Below are 25733 nucleotides of genomic sequence, written 5' to 3'. Positions count from 1 at the left end.
GCTAATTTTTGTATTTTTTTTTTGTAGAGATGGGGTTTCACCATGTTGCCCAGATGGTCAGAAGTCGGAGGTTGGGCTCAAGCAATCATCTGCCAGCCTCAGCCTCCTAAAGTACTAGGATTACATGCATGAGCCACTGTGCCCGGACTTGGCTTCTTCAAAGGATGGGATTTTGTAGGGTTAGGGACACGCTTTCCCTCTCTTACTTTATAATTTCTTTGCTTGAAGGTTTTTTTTCCCAATTAACATATATATAACATGTATGGCTTTTGATAACGTATTTTATAATTTTAAGGCCAGATGTGGTAGCTCACACCTGTAATCCCAGCACTTTTGGAAGGCCAAAGTAGGAGGACCGCCTGAAGCCAGGAGTTTGAGACCAGCCTGAACAACAAAGCTTGACCCCATCTCTAAAAAAAAAAAATTACATAAAATAAGAATAATTGGCTGGGCACGGCGGCTCATATCTGTAATGCCAGCACTTTGGGAGACTGAGGTGGGCGGATCATGAGGTCAGGAGTTCGAGACCAGCGTGACCAACATGGTGAAACCCCATCTCTACTAAAAATACAAAAAGTAGTCAGGCATGGTGGCGTGCCTGTAATCCCAGCTACTCAGGAGGCTGAGGCAGGAGAATCATTTGAACCCAGAAGGCGGAGGTTGCAGTGAGCCAAGATTGCGCCACTGCACTCCATCCTGGGCAAGAGCGCAACACTCGGTCTCAAAAAAAAAAAAAAAAGAAATTTTAAGTTATGTATGCTTTTTGTAAAAAAAAAAAAAAAAAAGTTCTAAACAATAAAAAATGTAGGAAGCGATTATTCATTACTCAGAGATGGTGTAAATATTGTTGTCTGGTGTAAATATTTTTGCAGACTTCATGCATATACAAACTTACGTTTTAGAAAATGAGGTCATAGGCCAGGCGTGGTGGCTCACGCCTGTAATCCCAGCACTTTGGGAGGCCAAGGCAGGCAGATCACGAGGTCAGGAGATCGAGACCATCCTGGCTAACACGGTGAAACCCCATCTCTACTAAAAATACAAAAAAGTAGCTGGGCGTGATGGCAGGCACCTGTAATTTCAGCTACTCGGGAGGCTGAGGCAGGAGAATGGCATGAACCCGGGAGGCGGAGCTTGCAGTGAGCTGAGATACACCACTGCACTCCAGCCTGGGCGACAGAGCGAGACTCCGTCTCAAAAAAAAAAGAAAATGAGGTCATGCCACCACAGTGGCTCACGCCTGTAATCCCAGTACTTTGGGAAGCCAAGGTGGGAGGATCACTTGAGCCCATGAGTTTGAGACCAGCCTGGGAAATATAGTGAGACTTCATGGCTACAAATTTTTTAAAAAATGTTAGCCAAGCATAGTGGCACGCACCTATAATTCTAGCTACTTAAGCGGCTGAGGTGGGAGGATTGCTTGAGGCTGGGAGGCAAAGGTTGCAGTGAGCTGAGATCGCACCACTGCACTCCAGCCTAGGCAGCAGAGCAAGACCCTGTCTTCAAAAACACAAAAAGAAATGAAAATGAGGTCATATTATACATGCTATTATGCAAAGCAGTTTTTCACTTAATAAATTGTGAATATCTTTCCATGTACACTACTTCTTTTTTTCCATGTACACTACTTATAAGTCTGCTTTACACTAACAGCTGCATAGTATTTTGCTGTATGACTGTAGCATAGGTTTTTTTTTATATTTGTATTTGTTTTTGGATTTTCTTTTTTATGAGACAGGGTCTTACTTTGTCATCCAGGCTAGAGTGCAGTGGCATGATATTGGTTCACTGTAGCCTTAATCTCCTGGGCTTAAGCAATCCTTTCACCTCAGCCTCTTGAGTAGCTGAGACCACAGGCACACACCACCACACCCAGCCAATTTTTAAATTTTTTGTAGAGGCTGGGCAAGGTGGCTCACACCTATAACCCCACCACTATGGGAGGCCACGGCGAGCAGATCACTTGAGGTCAGAGTTCAAGATCAGCCTTGCCAACATGGTGAAACCTTGTCTCTACTAATAATACAAAAATTAGCTAGGTGTGGTGGTACTCACCTGTAGTCCTAGCTATTTGGGAGGCTGAGGCAGGAGAATCACTTGAACTCGGGAGGTGGAGGTTGCAGTGAGCCAAGATCACACTATTGCACTCCAGCCTGGGAGACACAGTGAGACTCTATCTCCGAAATAAATAAATAAATACGGTTTTTGTAGAGATGGGGTCTCACTATGTTGCCTAGGCTGTTCTTGAACTCCTGGGCTTAAGGGATCCATCTGCTTCAGCCTTCCATAGGCATGAGCCACCGTGTCCAGCCTGTAGTGTAGTTTTTTTAACCACCTCCTTATTGATTGTCTCTTTTTTTCTGTTTTAGTCAGAGTCTTCCTCTGTCACCTAGGTTGGAGTATAGTGTCACACTCTTGGCTCACTGCAGCCTCCACCTCCCAGGTTCCATAGCTTCTCATTCCACAGTCTCCCGAATAGCTGGGATTACAGGCGTGCACCACCACACCTGGCTAATTTTTGTATTTTTAGTAGAGATGGGGTTTCACCATGTTGGCCAGGCTGGTCTCAAACTCCTGGCCTCAAGTGATCCACCCTCCTCGGCCTCCCAAAATGCTGGGATTACAGGCGTGAGCCACCACACCTAGTCTAGAATAAATTTCTTAAAGTGAAAATATTAAGCCAAAGGAATCGATTTTTGAACATTTTGTTTTATATTATAAAATTACCCTCAGAAACTATGCTCCAAAGTATGTCTCTACAGCAATGAATGGGAACTCTTGTTTTCCTATATCTTTACCAACTTTGGGTACCAGTCTTTTATTTATTTATTTATATCTTTGAAATGGAGTCTCGCTCTGTCGCCCAGGTTGGAGTGCCATGGCGTGATCTTGGCTCACTGCAACCTGTGCCTCCTGGGTTCAAGAGATTCTCCTGCCTCAGCCTCCCGAGTAGCTGGAACTACAGGCGCGTGCCACCATGCCCGGCTAATTTTTTATATTTTTAGTAGAGACAGGTTTCACCGTGTTAGCCAGGATGGTCTCGATCTCCTGACCTCGTGATCCACCCTCCTCAGCCTCCCAAAGTGCTGGGATTATAGGCGTGAGCCACCACGCCTGGCTAGGTACCAGTCTTTTAAATCTTTGCCAAATTGATATGGAGAAAGTCCTTTAAAAATATGTTTTTTTGATTATTGGTATAATTTTTTAAACAGCTTTAATGACATATATCATTCATCCTTGCAATGTGCACAATTCAGTGATTTTCAGTGTATCCACAGAGTTTTGCAAACATCACCACTGTATAATTTTAGAATATTTCCATCACCCCAAAAAAGAAACCCCAACCTCACAGTGAATTTCAGAATATTTAAAATGTCTGCTCCTTCACTGTCACTTTTCAAATCTCATGCAAATTTTTCTTGTGGTCAACTATAACTTTGTACCCTATGGAGAAAGTAATTCTGGTTCTGGGAAACACACAGTTCCAAATTAAAAAAAAAAAAACAAAAAACCTCTTTTTGTCTGGGCACAATAGCTCACCCCTGTAATTCCAGCACTTTGAGAGGCCGAGGTGGGTGGATCACCTGAGGTCAGGAGTTCACAACCAGCCTGGCCAACATGGTGAAACCCCATCTCTACTAAAAATACAAAAAAAAATAGCCACTTGTGGTGGTAGGTGCCTGTAATCCCAGCTACTCTGGAGGCTGAGGCAGGAGAATCGCCTGAACCCAGGAGGCGGAGGTTGCAGCGAGCCAGGACCACGCCATTGCACTCCAGCCTGGGCAACAAGAGCGAAACTCTGTCTCAAAAAAAAAAAACCCTTTTCATTAGCTGTCATTCTCTGTTCTACCCTCCCCCAGTCCCTCACAACCACTAGTATGCTTTCTGTTTCTGTGAATTTGTCTTTTCTGGACATTTTATATAAGCAGATCATACAGTATGTGGCTTTTTATGTCTGACTTCTTTCACTTAGAATAATGTTTTCAAGGTTATCTGTATTTTAGCACCTATCAGTATCTTTTTAATGGCTGAATAATTTTGCATTTTATGGATATATCACATTTTGTTTATCTGTTCATTGGTTGAAGGACATTGGATGGCAGAAATATTTTTAAAGCTCTGAAGTTCATAATTTCAAGTGATTGTTACTTTACTGTTTTAAACTTTTGGCCTGGCATGGTGGCTCACGCCTGTAATCCCAGCACTTTGGGAGGCCGAGCTGGGTGGATCACCTGAGGTCAGGAATTCGAGACCAGCCTGGCCAACATGGTGAAACTCTGTCTTTACTAAAAATACAAAATTTAGCCAAGCGTGGTGGGGGGCACCTGTAATCCTAGCTACTTGGGAGGCTGAGGCAGGAAAATCTCTTGAACCCAGGAGGCGGAGGTTGCAGTGAGCCAAGGTCATGCCACTGCACTGCAGCCTGGGCAACAGAGCAAGAGTCTGTCTCAGAAAAAAAAAAAAAAACACTTATTCTTTAGAAGCTTGGCATAATCACATAATAATTTTCAGTTGTATCATGGAGGCCAATCGTTTTGCAAAAGTAATATAATTCCTATATAAATATTTGCTAATAATGGAAATTCTAATTTTGGCATGTTGAATACCTGGTAAATCAGTAGTTTGATTTACATTTTCCTAAAGATATGTAGTGGGTAAACTAAGTACTCTCTGTAAACCAGAACTGTCCGGTAGATCTGATGGAAAGTTGAAAATGTACAGTCTAGTACAGTAGCTGCATGACTGTTCAGCACTTGAAATATAGCTAATACTACTGAGCTACTGAATTTATGATTTTAATTTAACTTTTTTACTTTTTGTTTTGAGATGGAGTCTCTGTCGCCCAGGCTGGAGTGCAGTGGTACGATCTTGGCTCACTGCAACCTCCTCCTCCCGGGTTCACGCCATTCTCCTCCCTCAGCCTCCCGAGTAGATGGGACTACAGGCGCATGCCACCATGCCCAGCTAATTTTTTGTATTTTTAGTCGAGGCAGCGTTTCACCGTGTTAGCCAGGATGGCTTTGATATCCTGACCTTGTGATCCTCCTGCCTCTGCGTCCCAAAGTACTGGGATTACCGGCACAAGCCACCACGCCTGGCTTCTAATTTAACTTTTTTTTTTTTTTTTTTTTTTTAAGAACAAGTTTTTAAAAAAACTTTTTTTTTTTTTTAAGACTCCTGGGCGGAGTCTCGCTCTGTCGCCCAGGCTGGAGTACAGTGGCACGATCTTGGCTCACTGCAAGCTCTGCCTCCCGGGTTCACACCAATCTCCTGCCTCTGCCTCCTAGGTTCACACCATTCTCCTGCATCAACCTCCCAAGTAGCTGGGACTACAGGCACACACCACCACGCCCGGCTAATTTTTTGTGTATTTTTAGTAGAGACAGGGTTTCACCATGTTACCCAGGATGGTCTCGCTCTGACCTCGTGATACACCCGCCTCAGCCTCCCAAAGTGCTGGGATTACAGTCGTGAGCCACTGCGCCTGGCTAATTTAACTTTTAAAAGCTACACATGGGCCAGGCACAGTGGTTCATGCCTATAATCTCAGCACTTTGGGAGGCCAAGGTGGGAGGATCACTTGAGGCCAGGATTTCGAAGTTAGTCTGGGCAACATAGCAAAACCCTGTCTGTACAAATAATTTAAAAATTAGTTAGGCATGCCTATAGTTCTAGCTACTAGAACTTGTGCTCGAAGTATAGTTCTAGCTACCAGGGAAGCTGAGGCAGGAAGATTGAGTCCACAACTTCAAGGCTGCAGTAAGCTATGATTGTGTCATTGAACCCCAGCCTGGGTGACAGAGTGAGACCCCATTTCTAAAAAATATTCTTAAGAAAAGCTGCCGGCCGGGTGTGGTGGCTCATGCCTGTAATCCTAGCACTTTGGGAGGCCGAGGTGGAGATCACCTGAGGTCAAGACCAGCCTGACCAACATGGAGAAACCCCGTCTCTACTAAAAATACAAGCTTAACCAGGCATGGTGGCTCTCACCTGTAATCCCAGCTACTCATGAGGCTGAGGCAGGGGAATCGCTTGAACCCAGGAGGCGGAGGTTGCAGTGAGCCAAGATCACGCCATTGCACTCCAGCCTGAGCAACAGAGTGAGACCTTGTCTCAAAGAAAAAAAAGAAAAAAGAAAGAAAGAAAAGCTGCCAATTTAAATTCCTGCTTAGCTTTTTCTAAGGTGCCTGATGAGAGGTAACAAATGGAGAATGCCCTGTGGCATGTAAGGGGAGGGGAACTAGAAGAAAATCATGTCATCCACTTGGTGTCTAATTCAGATCTAGGTGGATCACAGATTTCTCCTTTGCGGCAGAATAGAAATTTTAGGGTGTTACCACTGCAGTGGGAACAGCCAAACAACCTTTTGTTCTTTCGCAGTTTTCTTTTTCTATTTTTTTGAGATGGAGTCTTGCTCCTGTTGCCCAGGCTGCAGTGCAATGGCGCAATCTTGGCCCACTGCAACCTCCGCCTCCTGGATTTCAGCAATTCTCCTGTCTTAGCCTCCTGAGTAGCTGGGGTTACAGGTGCCCGCCCCAACGTTCGGCTAATTTTTGGTAGAGATGGGGTATCGCCATGTTGGCCAGGCTGGTCTCAAACTCCTGACCTCAGGTGATCTGCCTGCCTCGGCCTCCCAAAGTGCTGGGATTATAGGCATGAGCCACCGCACCTGGGCTGTTTCTCAGTTTTCTTATGTAAAAAACTCATTTTCAGAGTAGACACCTTTTTCTTACTGCTTTTCATGGAATTTCATTATCAGTTTTAGTTTGCAATGTTAACTCTTTTTTCTGGAGGGAAGATATGTATTAGAAGAGTATATAAAATAACCATTTCTGGAGATTTTGGGATGGAAAGATAACAGATCTGACTTCTATGTTAAGTCAGCCTTAAACACTTTTGTTTTCCCTGCTTTATTTAAAATTACTGTCTTTCAAAACCTGGAACCTTTTTTGTAGGTCAGTATTTCTACAAAGAGAATTAGCAATATCAAACCTTGAGGGCCATCTGTGAGTTGCAAAGCAACACCTGTGGCTATTACTAGCCGAGTAGCATAATCATAATTTGGAGTCATTTGACCTGACTACTAGGATTTTTTTTTTCCTAGTTAGTCTATTTATATTGTACTTTCTTTATGAGTTTTAAGTCTCTTCTCATAATTTGTTGCCTCAGTTTCTTTTTTTCCTGTAAAATTATAAACAGTAATACTATATTTGCTTCCTTCCTAAAAGTATAAACATTGAGGTATTTGTTAAGGATTTCATATTCTTTTCAATAAAAATATTCTAGGGAGGCAATAGTGATAAAGAACATGGACTCAGGCCAGGCACAGTGACACATGCTTATAATCCCAGCCCTTTGGGAGGCCGAGGTGGGTGGATCACTTGAGGTCAGGAGTTCGAGACCAGGCCGGCCAACATGGTAAAACCCCGTCTTTACTAAAAATGCAAAAAATTAGCCAGGCATGGTGGCAGGCACCTGTAATCCTAGCTACTTGGGAGGCTGAGGCAGGAGAATAGCTTGAACCTGGGAGGCGGAGATTGCAGTGAGCCGAGATCGCGCCATTGCACTCCAGCCTGGGCAATAGAGCGAGACTCAGTCTATTTTTTGAGACAAGGTCTTGCTTGGTCGTCAGGCTGGAGTACGGTGACAGAATCCTGGCTCAGTGCTGCCTCAACCTCCTGGGCTCAAGCAATTCTCCTGCCTCAGCCTGGGACTACAGTTGTGCACCACCATGCCCAGCTAATTTTTTAAAAAGTTTTTTGTAGGTCAGGTACAGTGGCTTATGCCTGTAATCCCAGCACTTTGGGAGGCTGAGGCAGGAGGATTGTGTGAGCCCAGGAGTTCAAGATCAGCCTGGGCAACATAGCAAGACCCTGTCTCTTAAAACAAAAAAATGTTTTATGAGCTAGATGTGGCAAACACCTCTAGTCCCAGCTGTTCAAGAGGCTGAGGTGGGAGGATTATGTGAGTCTAGGACTTCAGGGACCACCTGGGCAACATAGCAAGACCCCATCTCTAAAGTATGAAAATAAAATACTTTATGATCAGTAGAATCATATTTTCAGATAACTACATCTTTTTATGGGTGGATTTTTAATTTTTTTTTTTTTTTTTTTTTTTTGAGATAGAGTCTCCCTCTGTTGCCCAGGCTGGAGTGCAGTGGCTGTATCTTGGCTCACTGCAGGCTCTGCCCTCCGGGTTCACGCCATTCTCCTGCCTCAGCCTCCCAAGCAGCTGGGACTACAGGCGCCCGCCACGATGCCCAGCTAATTTTTTATATTTTTAGTAGAGACGGGGTTTCACGGTGTTAGCCAGGATGGTCTTGATCTCCTGACCTCATGATCCGCTCACCGTGTTAGCCAGGGTGGTCTCAATCTCCTGACCTCGTGATCCGCCCGTCTCGGCCTCCCAAAGTGCCAGGATTTAAAATTTTTTATCAGAAAAATTTGTATTACTTAAATGGCTGGCAGTAATAGGTAGATTAATTTCATATTACTAAAATCACAGGCTGGGCGCGGTGGCTCACATCTGTAATACTAGCACTTTGGGAGGCCGAGGCAGACAGATCACGAGGTCAGGAGATCGCAACCATCCTAACAGGGTGAAACCCCGTCTCTACTGAAAAAATACAAAAAAATTAGCTGGGCATGGTGGTGGGCACCTGTAGTCCCAGCTACTCGGGAGGCTGAGGCAGGAGAATGGCGTGAACCCAGGAGGCGGAGCTTGCAGTGGGCGGAGATTGCGCCACTGCACTCCAGCCTGGGCGACTGAGCGAGACTCTGTCTCAAAAAAAATAATAATAATAATAAATAAAATCACAAGACTGTTTACTTGATTATTTATTTATTTATTTATTTAGTGAGACAGAGTTTTGCTCTTTTGTCCAGGCTGGATTGAAGTGGCGCGATCTTGGCTCACTGCAACCTCTGCCCGCCCCAGGTTCAAATGATTCTTCTGCCTCAGCCTCCCGAGTAGCTGGGATTACAGGTGCATGCCACCATGCCCGGCTAATTTTTGTATTTTTAGTAGAGATGGGGTTTCACAATCTTGGCCAGGCTGGTCTACTTGATAATCTTTAAAGAGACTCACCTAATTTTCTTACATTTTGTTTTTGTAGGTAATTTTAACCAATCAGATGACAACAAAGATTGATAAAAATCAGGCCTTGCTTGTTCCTGCATTAGGTGGGTAATTAATCAGATAAACATTTTAGTTTATCACAGTTTTTCTTATCTCTTTCATTTGATTCTCATTGAGTACTATAAGCTTCATGAAAGCAGACTGTATTTGTCTTGTTCACTGGTTAATCTTAGCACTAAGCACAGTACCCTTAGATACTGATTGTTCCTTTTAGTTATTTAACATTTATTGAGTGGCCAGACGCAGTGTCCCACACCTGTAATCCCAACACCTTAGGAGGCCGAGGCGTATCACTTGAGGCCAGGAGTTCAAGACCAGCCTGGCCAATACGGTGAAACCCCATCTCTACTAAAAATACAAAAAATTAGCCGGGCATGGTGGCACACACTTGTAATCCCACCTACTTGGGAGGCTGAGGAGTGAGAATTGCTTGAACCTGGGAGGCGCAGGCTGCAGTGAGCTGGGATCGTGCATCTGCACTCCAGCCTGGGGGAGAGAGTAAGACTCTCTCAAAAAATTGCGTATCTACTGTCTGGCAACTATTGTGTCAAAGATTCTTGCCCCCAGGGAGTTCACAGTGTTAGGGAGAAGGAAGGGTGAATCCACTTAAATACAAATCACACTACAGTGAATATCGTGGTTTTGTTAGAATGCAATGCTTCAAGATTTATTTCCACTAAAATCTTAAAGAATATTCTACCAGAGTTTTGGCCAGGCACGGTGGCTCATGCCTGTAATCCCAGCACTTTGGAAGGCTGAGGCGGGTGGATCACCTGAGATCGGGAGTTTGAGAGCAGCCTGACCAACATGGAGAAACCCCATCTCTACTAAAAATACAAAATTAGATGGGTGCGGTGGCACATTCCTGTAATCCCAGCTACTCGGGAGGCTGAGGCAGGAGAATCGCTTGAACCTGGGAGGCAGAGGTTGCAGTAAGCCATGGTCGCACCATTGCGCTCCAGCCTGGGCAACAAGAGTGAAACTCTGTCTCAAAAACAAACAAACAAACAAAAAAAAGTCTCTGCCCTTGACTAGTTTTCAACTAATGGCATAGATCATTCTATAAACAGATAATGTAATAAAGGTTACAATAGAAAGGTACAGAGTACTGTACAAAGGATGGATTCTAACCTGGCCCAGGTGAGCAGGATGAAAAGGAGGAAGGTTAGGGAAGGGAGTGTAACAGTCTCTCATGTTTCTTCCAGCTGTTTTTGGCACTTTCTATCACCCACTTAAGCAAGAGCTTCCTAATGTTTGGATCCACTCGGGTAATCAAACTCAGCCTTTCTCAAACTCATGCCTTCAGCACGCTATGATAAATCAGAAAGCAAATTTATAAATTTAGTCAGAATTACAGTTGTGAAGCAGAATGAAGTTTATGTTTTCTAGTCAGTTTATTTTCTTCCCAGATACCAGAAAGTTGGGAAAGCAGGGGTTCAGAGTTGGTAAGCAGAGAAGCAAATAAATGGAAATGGATGCCCTCAGGAATATTATGCTTAAGTTGTGATAATTCTGTGCCCTCCTCGCTTTACTAGCAGAACACCCTTTACCTTGGATATTGCTAGGATATTGTTCAATAGAACGGTCAGTTATGATAGAAGTGTTCTATGTCTGTGCTCTTCAGTACAGTAGCCCTTGCTGCATGTGGCTATTGAGGCATTTAAAATGTGGCTAGTGCAGCTGTGGAATGGAATGTTTAATTGAATTTTACTTAAATTTAAATTGCACATGTGGCAAGTGACTGCCCCGTTGTACAGTGCAGCACTGGATAAATATAACTCCTGTGTTCTAGACTACAGTCCCACCATTAGCTTTCTGTTTTTGACAGTGTTTGCTAGTATGATAGGTCACTGCCCATTTTACATTACTATCAGTTTAGTTTCCTTTATATTTCAGAGGCTCCCTAATACCTTAAAGAGATTTAAAAATCAACGTAGACCACTTCTATATGAAAATAAGATGGCTGAATTTGCTTTGATTGGAATTAGGAACTGGCCCTCTCTTTGCTAGTTCTGGAATTTGGCCAGGATGCACATCAAAATCTCATTCCTACCCTCCTGATTTGCCTCATGCAAACTTTGTTGCTGTGTCTGTTCTTTGGTCTTCTATTGCTGTGTCTCAGCTTTAGATTATATGTCTTGCGTAGAAATGAATCATCAGAATGCAACAGGCAGAAGACTTAGAAGTGCAAATCAGTAGGGTAATGACAAACCCTTCGAGCTGAGTGGGACTGAAAAGTAACCTAACATATTAGCTATTAGTAATTGTTTACCATGAAGATTTTCAGTGCTGGACGCATAAATTGCTGAGTTCAACTGCCCTCTTTGCCCTCCAAATCTAGCATAAAATCAATTGGTGATCTCAGGCCAGTTTCACACCTAATATGACTAATAATAAAAGTCTTGTGTTTCAGGAGCTCGGTTTGTCCAAACCTGAGCCCATCATCTCTACCTCACAAATTATATCCACCTTTTCATTTCCTTGCACTGTGTCTGCATGATATGATAATACTCCCAAGCACCATTGCTTAAATCTTGAGTTACACTTAATCCTTTTTTTTTGGTCTTTTTTCTTTTTAATGTGAAATAGAATATACAAATGAAAATGTATATTTAGAAGAACAATAGTAAATGTCCAGGTGCCCATTGCTCAGACTGACAAATGGAACATTAGCCTTGTATGCTCTCCCCCCAAGAGGCAGCCACTATCCTGAATTTTGTGTAATTGTCACCTAGCTTTTATAGATTTTACTGTCTGTGTATCCCCAACAGTTGCTTATTTATAGCCTTTATATAAATAGAATTATACTGTATATGACTGACAACTTTTGCTCATTATTATTTTTGGATTCATCCATGTTGATGTGTGACACTGTAGTTCATTTCGATGACATGAATGTGCCACAACTTAATTATATATTCTGTTGATGTCAAAAAAAAAAGAGCATTCTACCAGAGTTTTTACTTTTCTTCTGGAGGTCAGAAATATGTTAGGCTTGATGATATGGAAAATTGACACATACGTGGACTCAGACAATAAAGTTTTCTAAAAGCAAATAGAGAATAATGATTTGCAGTATTTCCCTAGATAGGTAAAAACCTTGTAATCTCAGGATATTACTCATTTTCCAGGTTTTTGAAAGCAAGTATACTTTTGTTATGTTAAATTAATAAAGTAAGATTATATTTGATTAGAGGCATTCTGAGAAATGTATAACCAAGTCAGTAAGGCCATATACAGTTATTATGTTCTTTACTCTCAGGGGAAAGTTGGGGACATGCTGCTACAATACGGCTAATCTTTCATTGGGACCGAAAGCAAAGGTCAGTATAGAAACAAGTTAATAACTCCGAATATTGGGTTAATTATACTGAATGAACACTTACAGGTTTCTTAGAGCTAGTCCTGTGGATGAGGTATACAATGACCCATGAAGTGACACTTTTGTTGCCTTGTCTGATATCACCTAGAGCAAACATAGAAATGTGTTGTCATTACTGCATATTTAGCTACATAGGAAATTCTCTGGAATATTTAAATGATGGGGCGCATGCACCTGAAATGAGTAGGTGGCCAAGGAATGCCATTTTCTAAAGCTCTGTGAAATAATTTATTAGCCATGTAGAAGGAGGTGAGTACTCTGTGTTCCTAGAAGAGATTGAAAAAAAAAGAATAAAATCAGGACAAAAGGAAAATTGTTGAGGTTAGCTTTAAAATTAATTTATTTGGAACATATGATGGTTTCTCTTAGTTGCTTAGTATATTTCTTGTATGAAATTGTGTCTGTTTTTTTTTATTTTGTATTTTGCTGTCCAGCTTTTATTATCCAGTTACTTATCTGCATTTCACAAGTATTGTTCTTTAAAAGTATGGCAGCATGAAATCTTCGTATTTGTTTTTAAAGCTGCTGAGCAAGTGAACAAACCAGCTTTTATTTTATTGAAAATAGGCCATCGAAAGCTGTGAAGTCTTTTCTACACTTTTAGAAAATGTCAGATTTATGCTAGCCTCTCTGCTTTGTGATTAATTGGTATAACCTAGAGGTCTTGGTTTGGAAATGCTCTAATAAAGGGAGAAATTAAAATGGCATGTGGGCAAAGATGGAATAAAAGGTCACTTAAATACACATTGGGCCTAGCCAGTGAAATTGTCTATTTTTTAATCTATATTTCTTTGTTGTTCTACAAGCTGAAAAAAATCCTGCCTGACCAAGTTAGGTTTTACAGACCTGAAGCTCATAACAGAATCGATTACACTTCTGTATATATCTTTTGCAACTGATCGTGCAGTTTGGGTCTTCTTTAAAAATGGTATTTGCGAAGAGCTCAGGTAACGTTTTTTTTTCCCCCACAATACATAGTGCTTTACTATTGACTGTCTCCCACTAATTTAAACAAATTTTTTACTCTAAACCAGTATGACTGGTAAATCCTCCCCCTAATTTTTTTTCTATGATCACAATTTAAGATAGTTCCCCCTAGTTTTGTAAGTAAGTTGCTGTATACTAGAGTCACAAAAGGAGTTATTTTCTCAGCACCAAACCTTATAGTAAAGATTTGGCAACAGTTCTCCAGCTGTCTTTTGAACATATTGCTTATACTTTCCCAGCTTTAGGTTATTCTGTAAAGCACATTCCATCATTTATTTTTTCATAGGAATTACGCCTCAGTTAGTATACAGTAGTCTTCTTCAGACTATAATAAATATTCACTAGTAAAATGCATTTAAGAAGAAAAATAATAGGAGCAGAGCAAGATATTTCATCTTTTTATGAACTCAACAGGAGGAAAAGTTTGCCTTCTTTGTCAAGTTCTAGAAGTTAGCATTGATAAGTTACCCAAGAGATCAGAAAATCATGCTTACCATGAGTTAACCATTGTATGAATTCACCTTCTTACAAATCCTTCCCAAGAAATTAGAAACTAAAGTACATGGCCGGATGCAGTGGCTCACACCTGTAATCTCATCACTTTGGGAGGCTGAGGTAGGTGGATCATGAGGTCAAGAGATCAAGACCATCCTGGCCAACATGGTGAAACCCCGTCTCTACTAAAAATAAAAAATTAGCTGGGCATGATGGCACACGCCTTTACTCCCAGCTACTCAGGAGGCTGAGGCAGGAGAATCACTTGAACCCAGGAGGCAGAGGTTGCAGTGAGCCAAGATTGTGCCACTGCCCTCCAGCCTGGTTACAGAGTGAGACTCTGTCTGCCCTCCCCCACAAAAAAAAAAAACCAAAAAGAAAATGGTGTACAACACCAACACTGAATATAGATGGATTGGGGGAAATCTGCTGTTCTATAATATTTTTTCTACATCTCGTAAGATCATTTTTTTAATTCTTATTTTTATTTTATTTATTTTTCATACTGTCATTTTAGTGAGTGCTTGCTTGTGCTAGGTATTTTACGAGGCACTTTAAATATAACATTTCAGATAATCTTTTCAATAGTTATTTGCAGAACATATACCTATTATTATTAAAAGAAAACCAAGGCCCAGAAAGGTTAACTGAATAAGTAGTAATAATAGCTACTATTTATTGAATATTTCTTTTTTTTTTTTTTTACTTTTCCCCATTTTTATTTTTATTTATTTATTTTTGATTATTATTATACTTTAGGTTTTAGGGTGCATGTGCGCAATGTGCAGGTTAGTTACATATGTATATATGTGCCATGCTTGTTCGCTGCACCCACCAACTCGTCATCTAGCATTAGGCATATCTCCCAATGCTATCCCTCCCCCCTCCCCCCACCCCACAACAGTCCCCAGAGTGTGGTGTTCCCCTTCCTGTGTCCATGTGTTCTCATTGTTCAATTCCCACCTATGAGTGAGAATATGCGGTGTTTGGTTTTTTGTTCTTGCGATAGTTTACTGAGAATGATGATTTCCAATTTCATCCATGTCCCTACAAAGGACGTGAACTCATCATTTTTTATGGCTGCATAGTATTCCATGGTGTATATGTGCCACATTTTCTTAATCCAGTCTATGATTGTTGGACATTTGGGTTGGTTCCAAGTCTTTGCTATTGTGAATAGTGCCGCAGTAAACATACGTGTGCATGTGTCTTTATAGCAGCATGATTTATAATCCTTTGGGTATATACCGAGTAATGGGATGGCTGGGTCAAATGGTATTTCTAGTTCTAGATCCCTGAGGAATCGCCACACTGACTTCCACAATGGTTGAACTAGTTTATAGTCCCACCAATAGTGTAAAAGTGTTCCTGTTTCTCCACATCCTCTCCAGCACCTGTTGTTTCCTGACTTTTTAATGATTGCCATTCTAATGTTCTTTGAAACCAACGAGAACAAAGACACAACATACCAGAATCTCTGGGACACATTCAAAGCAGTGTGTAGAGGGAAATTTATAGCATTAAATGCCCACAAGAGAAAGCAGGAGAGATCCAAAATTGACACCCTAACATCCCAATTAAAAGAACTAGAAAAGCAAGAGCAAACATATTCAAAAGCTAGCAGAAGGCAAGAAATAACTAAAATCAGAGCAGAACTGAAGGAAATAGAGACCAAAAAAACCCTTCAAAAAATTAATGAATCCAGGAGCTGGTTTTTTGAAAGGATCAACAAAATTGATACACCGCTAGCAAGACTAATAAAGAAAAAGAGAAGAATCAAATAGACGCAATAAAAAATGATTAAAAATAGACGCAAAAAAAAATGATCCCACAGAAATACAAACTACCATCAGAGAATACTACAAACACCTCTACGCAAATAAACTAGAAAATCTAGAAGAAATGGATAAATTCCTCGACACATACACTCTCCCAAGACTAAACCAGGAAGAAGTTGAATCTCTGAATAGACCAATAACAGGATCTGAAATTGTGGCAATAATCAATAGCTTACCAACCAAAAAGAGTCCAGGACCAGATGGATTCACAGCCGAATTCTACCAGAGGTACAAGGAGGAACTGGTACCATTCCTTCTGAAACTATTCCAATCAATAGAAAAAGAGAGAATCCTCCCTAACTCATTTTATGAGGCCAGCATCATCCTGATGCCAAAGCTGGACAGAGACACAACCAAAAAACAGAATTTTAGACCAATATCCTTGATGAACATTGATGCAAAAATCCTCAATAAAATACTGGCAAACCGAATCCGGCAGCACATCAAAAAGCTTATCCACCATGATCAAGTGGGCTTCATCCCTGGGATGCAAGTCTGGTTCAATATACGCAAATAAATAAATGTAATCCAGCATATAGACAGAGCCAAAGACAAAAACCACATGATTATCTCAATAGATGCAGAAAAGGCCTTTGACAAAATTCAGCAACCCTTCATGCTAAAAACTCTCAATAAATTAGGTACTGATGGGACGTATCTCAAAATAATAAGAGCTATCTATGACAAACCCATAGCCAATATCATACTGAATGGGCAAAAACTGGAAGCATTCCCTTTGAAAACTGGCACAAGACAGTTTTCTCACCACTCCTATTCAACATAGTGTTGGAAGTTCTGGCCAGGGCAATTAGGCAGGAGAAGGAAATAAAGGGTATTCAATTAGGAAAAGAGGAAGTCAAATTGTCCCTGTTTGCAGATGACATGATTGTATATCTAGAAAACCCCATTTTCTCAGCCCAAAATCTCCTTAAGCTGATAAGCAACTTCAGCAAAGTGTCAGGCTACAAAATCAATGTAAAAAATCACAAGCATTCTTATACACCAATAACAGACAAACAGAGAGCCAAATCATGAGTGAACTCCCATTCACAATTGCTTCAAAGAGAATAAAATACTTAGGAATCCAACTTACAAGGGACGTGAAGGACCTCTTCAAGGAGAACTACAAACCACTGCTCAATGAAATAAAAGAGAATACAAAGAAATGGAAGAACATTCCATGCTCATGGGTAGGAAGAATCAATATCGTGAAAATGGCCATACTGCCCAAGGTAATTTATAGATTCAATGCCATCCCCATCAAGCTACCAATGACTTCCTTCACAGAACTGGAAAAAACTACTTTAAAGTTCATATGGAACCAAAAAAGAGCCCACATCGCCAAGTCAAACCTAAGCCAAAAGAACAAAGCTGGAGGCATCACGCTACCTGACTTCAAACTATACTACAAGGCTACAGTAACCAAAACAGCATGGTACTGGTACCAAAACAGAGATATAGATCAATGGAACAGAACAGAGCCCTCAGAAATAACGCCGCGTATCTACAACTATCTGATCTTTTACAAACCTGAGAAAAGCAATGGGGAAAGGATTCCCTATTTAATAAATGGTGCTGGGAAAACTGGCTAGCCATATGTAGAAACCTGAAACTGGATCCCTTCCTTACACCTTATACAAAAATTAATTCAAGATGGATTAAAGACTTAAATGTTAGACCTAAAACCATAAAAAACCTAGAAGAAAACCTAGGCATTACCATTCAGGACATAGGCATGGGCAAGGACTTCATGTCTAAAACACCAAAAGCAATGGCAACAAAAGCCAAAATTGACAAATGGGATCTAATTAAACTAAAGAGGTTCTGCACAGCAAAACAAACTACCATCAGAGTGAACAGGCAGCCTACAAAATGGGAGAAAATTTTTGCAACCTACTCATCTGACAGAGGGCTAATATCCAGAATCTACAATGAACTCCAACAAATTTACAAGAAAAAAACAAACAACCCCATCAAAAAGTGGGCAAAGGATATGAACAGACACTTCTCAAAAGAAGACATTTATGTAGCCAAAAGGCACATGAAAAAATGCTCATCATCACTGGCCATCAGAGAAATGAATATTTCTTAACTGTCCTTTATTGTGCAAAGCACTGTATGTATGTATGTATATATGTGTATATGTGTAGATTATATATGTATATGTATAGATGTATATACATATAGATGTATATACATATGTATATATGTGTATACGTATAGATGTATATATGTATATACATGTATGTATATATGTGTATACGTATAGATGTATATACATATACGTATGTATATGTGTGTGGATAGATATAATTTCATGTTATTTTCCACGTAAATCTTTGAAATAGTATTACCAGATGAGATCGGGCACGTTCAGGGTGGTATGGCTGTAGACTGAAAATAGTATTATCTACATTTTATAGCTGACTTTATAAACTTTTTTTTTTTTTTTGAGACGGAGTCTCGCTCTGTCGCCCAGGCTGGAGTGCAGTGGCGCGATCTCGGCTCACTTCAAGCTCCACCTTCCAGGTTCACGCCATTCTCCTGCCTCAGCCTCCTGAGTAGCTGGGACTACAGGCACCTGCCACCACGCCCAGCTAATTTTTTGTATTTTTAGTAGAGACGGGGTTTCACCGTGTTAGCCAGGATGGTCTCGATCTTCTGACCTTGTGATCCGCCCGCCTCAGCCTCCCAAAGTGCTGGGATTACAGGCATGAGCCACTGCACCCGGCCTTATAAACTTTTTTTTTTTTCTTTTTGAGAGGGAGTTACGCTCTTTTTGCCCAGGCTGGGGTGCAATGGCGAGATCTCGGCTCACTTCAACCTCCACCTCCTGGGGTCGACTGATTCTCTTGTCTCAGCCTGCTGAGTAGCTGGGATTATAGGCGCCTGCCACCACGCCTTGCTAATTTTATATTTTTAGTAGAGATGGGATTTCACTATGTTGGCCAGGCTGGTCTTGAACTCCTGACCTCAGGTGACCTGCCCACCTCAGCCTCTCAAAGTGCTGGGATTACAGGTGTGAGCCACTGCACTTGGCCATAGCTGACTTTATAATAGAGTTCATTTCTTTTCTTCTATAATAACTGTTTCTAAAAGATAATTGTAGTGTTGTGTTGATTGCCAGCCAATCTGAATATGTAGCTTACTCTTTTTTTTAGGTAAAATATTTTTTCTTCAAATTTTTTTTTTCAGGCTGTGGATATATGATAAATAATGTACATACTTTATGTAATCAAAATAAATTTACCTCATTTAATAGCATTGAAGTAGTTTTGTTCTTTATTATTTGAAACCTGACATCTTTAAGTTGTTAAAGTTGCATGAGCTTGAGCCCAGAAGTTGGAGAACAGCCTGGCCAAAATGGCAAGACACCACCTCTATAGATAAATAAAAAATTAGCCAGGCGTGGTGGTGCGCACCTATAGTTCTAGCTGTTTGGGAGGCCAGAGTTGGGAAAATCACTTGAGTCCAGGAAGTCTGGGTGGCAGTGAGCTATGATTGAGCTATTACTCTCCAGGCTGGGCCGCAAAATGGGACCCCGTCTCTAAGATATTAAAAAAAAAAAAAAAAGTTACATGAGGCCGGGCGCAGTGGCTGACACCTGTAATCCCAGCAGTTTGGGAGGCCAAGGCAGGTGGATCACCTGAGGTTGGGAGTTGTAGACCAGCCTGGCCAGTATGGGGAAACTGTCTCTACTAAAAATACAAAAAAATTAGCCAGGCATGGTGGCGGGCACCTGTAATCCCAGCTACTCAGGAGGCTGAGTTAGGAGAATCGCTTGAATCCAGGAGGCAGAAGTTGCAGTGAGCCAAGATTGCACTACTGCACTCCAGCCTAGGCAGCAGAGTGAGACTCTGTCTCAAAAAAAAAAAAAAAAAAAAAAAGTTGCATGAAATTTTGTATGCTTTATGCTTTTTAAATTTTAGTTTATTTTAAAAGGATGGAAATAGAAATTCATATCAGGGAAAAATAGTTATAAAAATGAACATTTTTCATTTGGAGAGGAAGACTAAAAATCTTTTTTTTTTTTTTTTTTTTTTTTTTTTTTTTTGAGACAGGATCTCAGTCTGTTGCCCAGGCTAGAGTGCAGTGGTGCAGTCTCAGCTCACTGCAGCCTCAACCTCCTGGGCTCAAGCAGTCCTCCCACCTCAGCCTCCCAAGTAGCTGGGACCACAGGCATGTACCACCACACCCAGCTAATTTTTGTAATTTTTGTAGAGATGGGGTTTTGCCATGTTGCCCAGGCTGGTCTCGAACTCCTAAGCTCAGGCAGTCCACCTACCTCGGCCTCCTAAAGTGCTGGGATTATAGGCCTGAGCCACAGCACCCGTCCAGAAACTAAAAATCTTAAATAGCCAAATTATATTGGGAATTGAACTTAGGTGTACTATCTCATGCCCCAGCCCCTGTCCTTCACCAGTAACACCTGATTTTTACCCTTAGACTAATGATGGAATAATATTCCAACAGTTATTAAAAGAAATACTTTTGTCTATGTCCTTATATTATGTGAGTTTTCCTCCAATTTGCATATTCATGGTTATATGAGGCCAAGATTATTCAGAATTACACTACTCTTTGCCAAGACGATCTGGTGGTAGAGTGGAGTAATAAATCAACACCCCCACACAGTGTTTCATATGTGTGCTCAGTTTTAGAGCACAAATTGTGCTTCTGTCTTATTTCTTCCTGACCCAAACTATGTAGTTCAGCCATATGGTTAAGCTACATCTCAGCTGGGGCCATGAGCCAAGTGATTCTTTGGTTTAGTTTTCATTTTAAAAGATCTCTAAAGAGACATGATACATAAAAATGGTATTTTTACCTAGAAATTTGAGGGTGATTTTTTTGTTTTGTTTTGTTTTGTTTTGTTTTTGAGATGGAGTTTCGCTCTTGTTGCCCAGGCTGGAGTGCAATGGTGTGATCTTAGCTCACTACAACCTCGGCCTCCCGGGTTCAATTGATTCTTCTGCCTCAGCCTCCCAAGTAGCTGGGATTACAGGCATGCACCACCACGCCTGGCAAATTTTTTGTATTTTTAGTTGAGATGGGGTTTCTCCATGTTGGTCAGGCTGGCCTCAAATTCTCGACCTCAGGTGATCCACCTCGGCCTCCCAAAGGGCTGGGATTACAGGTGTGAGCCACCGCGCCTGGCCTGAGGATGATTTTCAACCTGAATAATTAATGCCCCTTTGACTTTAGGATTCTTTTTGTTTTGTTTTGTTTTTTGAGATGGAGTCTCACTCTGTCACCCAGGCTGGAATGCAGTGGCGCCATATTGGCTCCCTGCAACCTCCACCTCCCAGATTCAAGTGATTCTCCTGCCTCAGCCTCCCAAGTAGCTGGGTTTATAGGCATGTGTCACCACACTTGGCTAACTTTTGTATTTTTAGTAGAGACAGGGTTTCACCATTTTGACCAGGCTGGTCTCGAATGCCTGACCTCAAGTGACCTGCCCACCTCAGCCTCCGAAAGTGCTGGATTATAGACATGAGCCACTGCACCCGGCCGACTTTAGGATTCTTAATAAGCATGTGAATGCTTCTGAAAAGCTTTTCACTTTTTAATAATTTCCTCAGGATAGATGTACTAGGCACCTTTTTTGGACATACTGTTGATATGAGATGATTTAGATACCAATTTTTCAGAAGGTTAGCTGATTTTTGTCATTCAAAAAATGATTTCCTAATAAGGCAGGTTAAAATACACCTTGCCTCTCTTTTTCTGTGAATTTTTGCATTAAAGATAGATTATCAACCCTAAGGAATTATAAAAGTTTATAATTCCACTCAACGCAGCTATTCTTTTTTTTTTTTGAGACGGAGTCTTGCCCTGTTGCCCAGGCTGGAGTGCAGAGGCACGATCTTGGCTCACTGCAACCTCCACCTCCCCGGTTCAAGCGATTCTCCTACCTCAGCCTCCTCAGTAGCTGGGATTACAGGTGCGTGCCACCACGCCCAGCTAATTTTTTTTTTTTTTTTTTTAATATCTTTAGTAGAGACAGGGTTTCACCATGTTGGCCAGGCTGGTCTTGAACTCCTGACCTCATGATCTGCCTGCCTCAGCCTCCCAAAGTGCTGGGATTACAGGCGTCAGCCACCACGCCCGGCCTCAACATAGCTATTCTTGTATTACATATTACTTAGAATTATTTTATTTATGTTTAAAGTTGCAATTATGGAGTATAGGACATTTTGGATTCTGCTGTATTTTGGTCTGTGTTTTTCTTTTGAATTGTGTCTGAGAAGAGGGGCAATTTCAAAATTAAGAGAGTAACAAAAATTAAGAGAGTAACAAATCATAGCCAAAATGTCCTTTTTGAATTGTCTTTGAAAACAAATCATTCTATTTTGTGTAAGTAAATGACCCTTATACCTCTGAGAATCTTATTTTCCTCTAGGTTAGAATCTGTATTTTTTAGATCAGTTTTATTACATTGTGCTAAAACATATATAACATAAAATTTACTATTTTATGTTTACATATAGTTCACTGGCATTAGGTATATTCATATTGTGCAGCCATCATCATCCGTTTTTCAGAACTTTTTCATCTTCCCATACTGAAACTCTGTACCCATTAAATGCTAACTCATTCTTTTTTACCCCCAGCCCCTGACAATCACCATTCTACCTTCTGTCTCTGAATTTGACTCCTCTAGCAACCCCATATAATTGGAATCATAAATATTTGTTCTGATGTGACTGGCTTATTTCACTTAGTACAATGTCTTCAAGGCTCATTTATGTTGTAGCATGTGTCAGAATTTTCTTCCTTAAGTCTGCAAATTCCATTGTATGTACATACCACATTTTGTTTATTCATCTGTGGATGCACACTTGGGTTGCTTCTACCTTCTGGCTATTGTGAATAAGTTACAGTGTATCAGTTTTAAAGTAATTCTTAAAAGCAGGTTTTTTTTTTTGAGATGGAGTTTCATTCTTTTTGCCTAGGCTGGAGTGCAATGGCGCGATCTCGGCTCACCGCAACCTCTGCCTTGCAGGTTCAAGCGATTCTCCTGCCCCAGCCCCCGAGTAGCTGGGATTACAGGCATGCGCCACCACACCCGGCTAATTTTGTATTTTTAGTAGAGATGGGGTTTCTCCATGTTGGTCAGGCTGGTCTCGAACTCCCGACCTCAGGTGATCTGCCTGTCTTGGCCTCCCAAAGTGCTGGGATTACAGGCGTGAGCCACCGCGCCCAGCCAAAAAGCAGTCTTAAAGGTTTTTGTTTATATTTGTTGCTGTTACAGTACTTGAATACAGTTAATAAGAGCTTAGAATTTTACTTCTCAGCTACTTTTAGCTTTCAGTTTTATATTAATTGTATAGGACATAATAAAATCCCACCTAAGCAGATCTTGTTCTGTCATGACTTATTTGGGGGACATAATCATTTTATATTATTATTATTATTTTTGTAGAGATGGGGGTCTCACTATGTTGCCCAGGATGGCTTCAAACTCCTGGTCTCAAGTGATCCTCATGCCTTGCCCTCCTAAAGAGCTGGGATTACAGACATGAGCCACCATGCCTGGGTGCATCATTTTAAAACAATGTCTTCCTAGCTATTTTTATTGGGTGTAATATGAGTAAGTGTTTCTCATTTGTAGTATAAGAAATTATCATAATTCTTCAGCAATAATTAAAAAAACATGATTACTGCAGACAGTTTGGAAAATATAAGCAAGCAACCTTTACCTTGTGATAACAACTATTAACTTTTTGATTGTAGTCTTCTATCAATTTTTTTAGATGTGTGTACACATACTTATAAATGTGGGATAATACAGTATAACTATTATTTAGTACATTATTAATACTTTCCTATCTCATTGAGTATTTTCTTCCACCTTTAGTTTTTAGCATAAGTAATATCTCATCATATATAAAATAATTTATTTGAATCAGTCATTGGACTTTTAGGTTGCTTTAAAATTTCATATAAACTCTGTTATATACATACGGGTATTTGAAGGGTGTATTTTTAATATTTCTCTCCTTTTTGTGTTCTTAGAAAAAAATAGAATTATTAATATAATAAACCTATACATTTAAATTATGAGTTTGGTCATCTGAACTTTTAATTAATTAAGTTCATGTGTTTGTATGTATTTATTCTTTTTCTTTAAGCAGGTTGGCAACATTGTACAAGTCACCCAGCCAGAAGGAATGCACAGTACTGTTTCAAATCAAAGTCAGTATTATTTGATTAGAGTGGGATTTTGATATTGATGGGCAGTAATTATCTAAAGAGAGAATTTACAACTTGCTTCTGTTAACTTCTGTAGGCAGCAAGCATATTTGAGGACAGCTTTTGATGCTTAGAACATTGTCCCCAAAATAGTAGTATATACAGAATATTGTAGTCACAAATGGACTGAAATTTATTCTTAAGAACAGAGGAAATACTTATTTTGGGGTAGTGTGTTCCTTGCCATATGTAATGTCAGGATATTAAAAATCTTTAAAGTGAAAGTTGTTGAAGATTTCCAGAAAAGAAAAAATACTAACATTACTTATTTTGGTCTGTAGGTATTATAGATCTATTGAGCACCAAATATAGCCCACTTTAAGATGTTAATTCTTCTGTGAATTTACATCATAGAACACACATTTTTTGGCTGAAATATGCATATTTATCAACAGTGTTGAGCCAAATATATTTTTGGCATCTCTTTTTTTTTGAGATGGAGTCTCTCTGTGTCGCCCAGGCTGGAGTGCAGTGGTGCAATCTTGGCTCACTGCAGCCTCTGCCCTACTGGTTTAAGCAATTCTCCTGCCTCAGCCTCCCTAGTAGCTGGGATTATAAGCGTGTGCTACCACGCCTGGCTAATTTTTGTGTTTTTAGTAGAGATGGGGTTTTGCCATGTTGGTCAGACTAGTCTCAAACTCCTGACCTCAAGTGATCTGCCCTCCTCAGCCTTCCAAAGTTCTGGGATTATAGGTGTGAGCCACCGAGCCCGGCTTTATCTCATTTTTATAAGGACAAAAACAGAAATAGAGATTCTGAAACTGAATTATCCACTTAGTCTTTGCACTACCCAGGTGTACTTGAAATATCCTAGTTGGGGAAAAAAAAAGAGAGAAATGTCCTAGTTGGAAAACTTCAGAGTACTTAATTATGAAAATAAATCTGTAAAGTACCTAAGACTTAGGTTATTTCCTTTTACTTCTTCTAACAAAGCTATCATAAAGTTTGTTAGGATTGACCTTTAGAGAACATTTTTATAATGCAATGTTATTTCTGTGTGTGTGTATGCAAGGGTATAAATAAGCATATATAAAATACTCTTAATATAGCCCGGGCTTAGGCATGTATCCATGAGGTTTATCCTCTTCATTCACAGTGGTTGATAAATTTCTATCTCAAGAACTTTCTTTTTTTTTTGAGATGAAGTGTCGCTCTTTCGCCCAGGCTAGAGTGCAGTGGCACGATCTCGGCTCACTGCAACCTCCGCCTCCCGGGTTCAAGCGATTCTCCTGCCTCAGCCTCCAGAGTAGCTGGGACTAGAGGTGTGTGCCACCACGCCCAGCTAATTTTTATATTTTTGGTAGAGATGGGGGGTCACCATGTTGGCCAGGCTGGTTTTGAACTCCTGACCTCGTGATCTGCCCACCTCAGCCTCCCAAAGTGCTGGGATTACAGGTGTGAGCCACTGCGCCTGGCCCTAGAATAAAGTAGCTTTCTTATTAGTTACTTAAAAATATTTCTAAGATCAGTCTTCAAATGTTCTTAAAGCATATTTGTATATATATTTTTTATCTTTCAGCCTCAGGGATTTAGAGATACTGTTGTTACTTCTGCATGTTCATTGCAAACAGAAGGTTCCTTGAGCACCCGGAAACGATCACGAGACCCAGATGAAGAATTATAACCCAGAAACA

At 40.7% G+C, this 25733-nt stretch overlaps 1 protein-coding gene across 1 annotated transcript in view; it reads left to right on the top strand.

The window, feature by feature from the left end:
* RAD51C (RAD51 paralog C) overlaps positions 1–24072 on the top strand; it is a 43151-nt gene extending 19079 nt beyond the window's left edge. The window contains exons 6-8 of the mRNA XM_054537033.2: positions 9119–9185; positions 12404–12464; positions 23982–24072. Coding sequence (XP_054393008.1) covers positions 9119–9185; positions 12404–12464; positions 23982–24057 — 204 coding nt within the window. The 3' untranslated portion in view covers positions 24058–24072. The remainder of the gene's footprint in view (positions 1–9118; positions 9186–12403; positions 12465–23981) is intronic.
* Positions 24073–25733: the final 1661 nt, after the last annotated feature.

The sequence above is a fragment of the Pongo abelii genome, chromosome 19 (genome assembly GCF_028885655.2).
Source record: "Pongo abelii isolate AG06213 chromosome 19, NHGRI_mPonAbe1-v2.0_pri, whole genome shotgun sequence".
Lineage (NCBI taxonomy): Eukaryota > Metazoa > Chordata > Mammalia > Primates > Hominidae > Pongo > Pongo abelii.
Note: the sequence above shows the minus strand (reverse complement) of the source record. Positions and strands in the feature narration are given on the sequence as shown.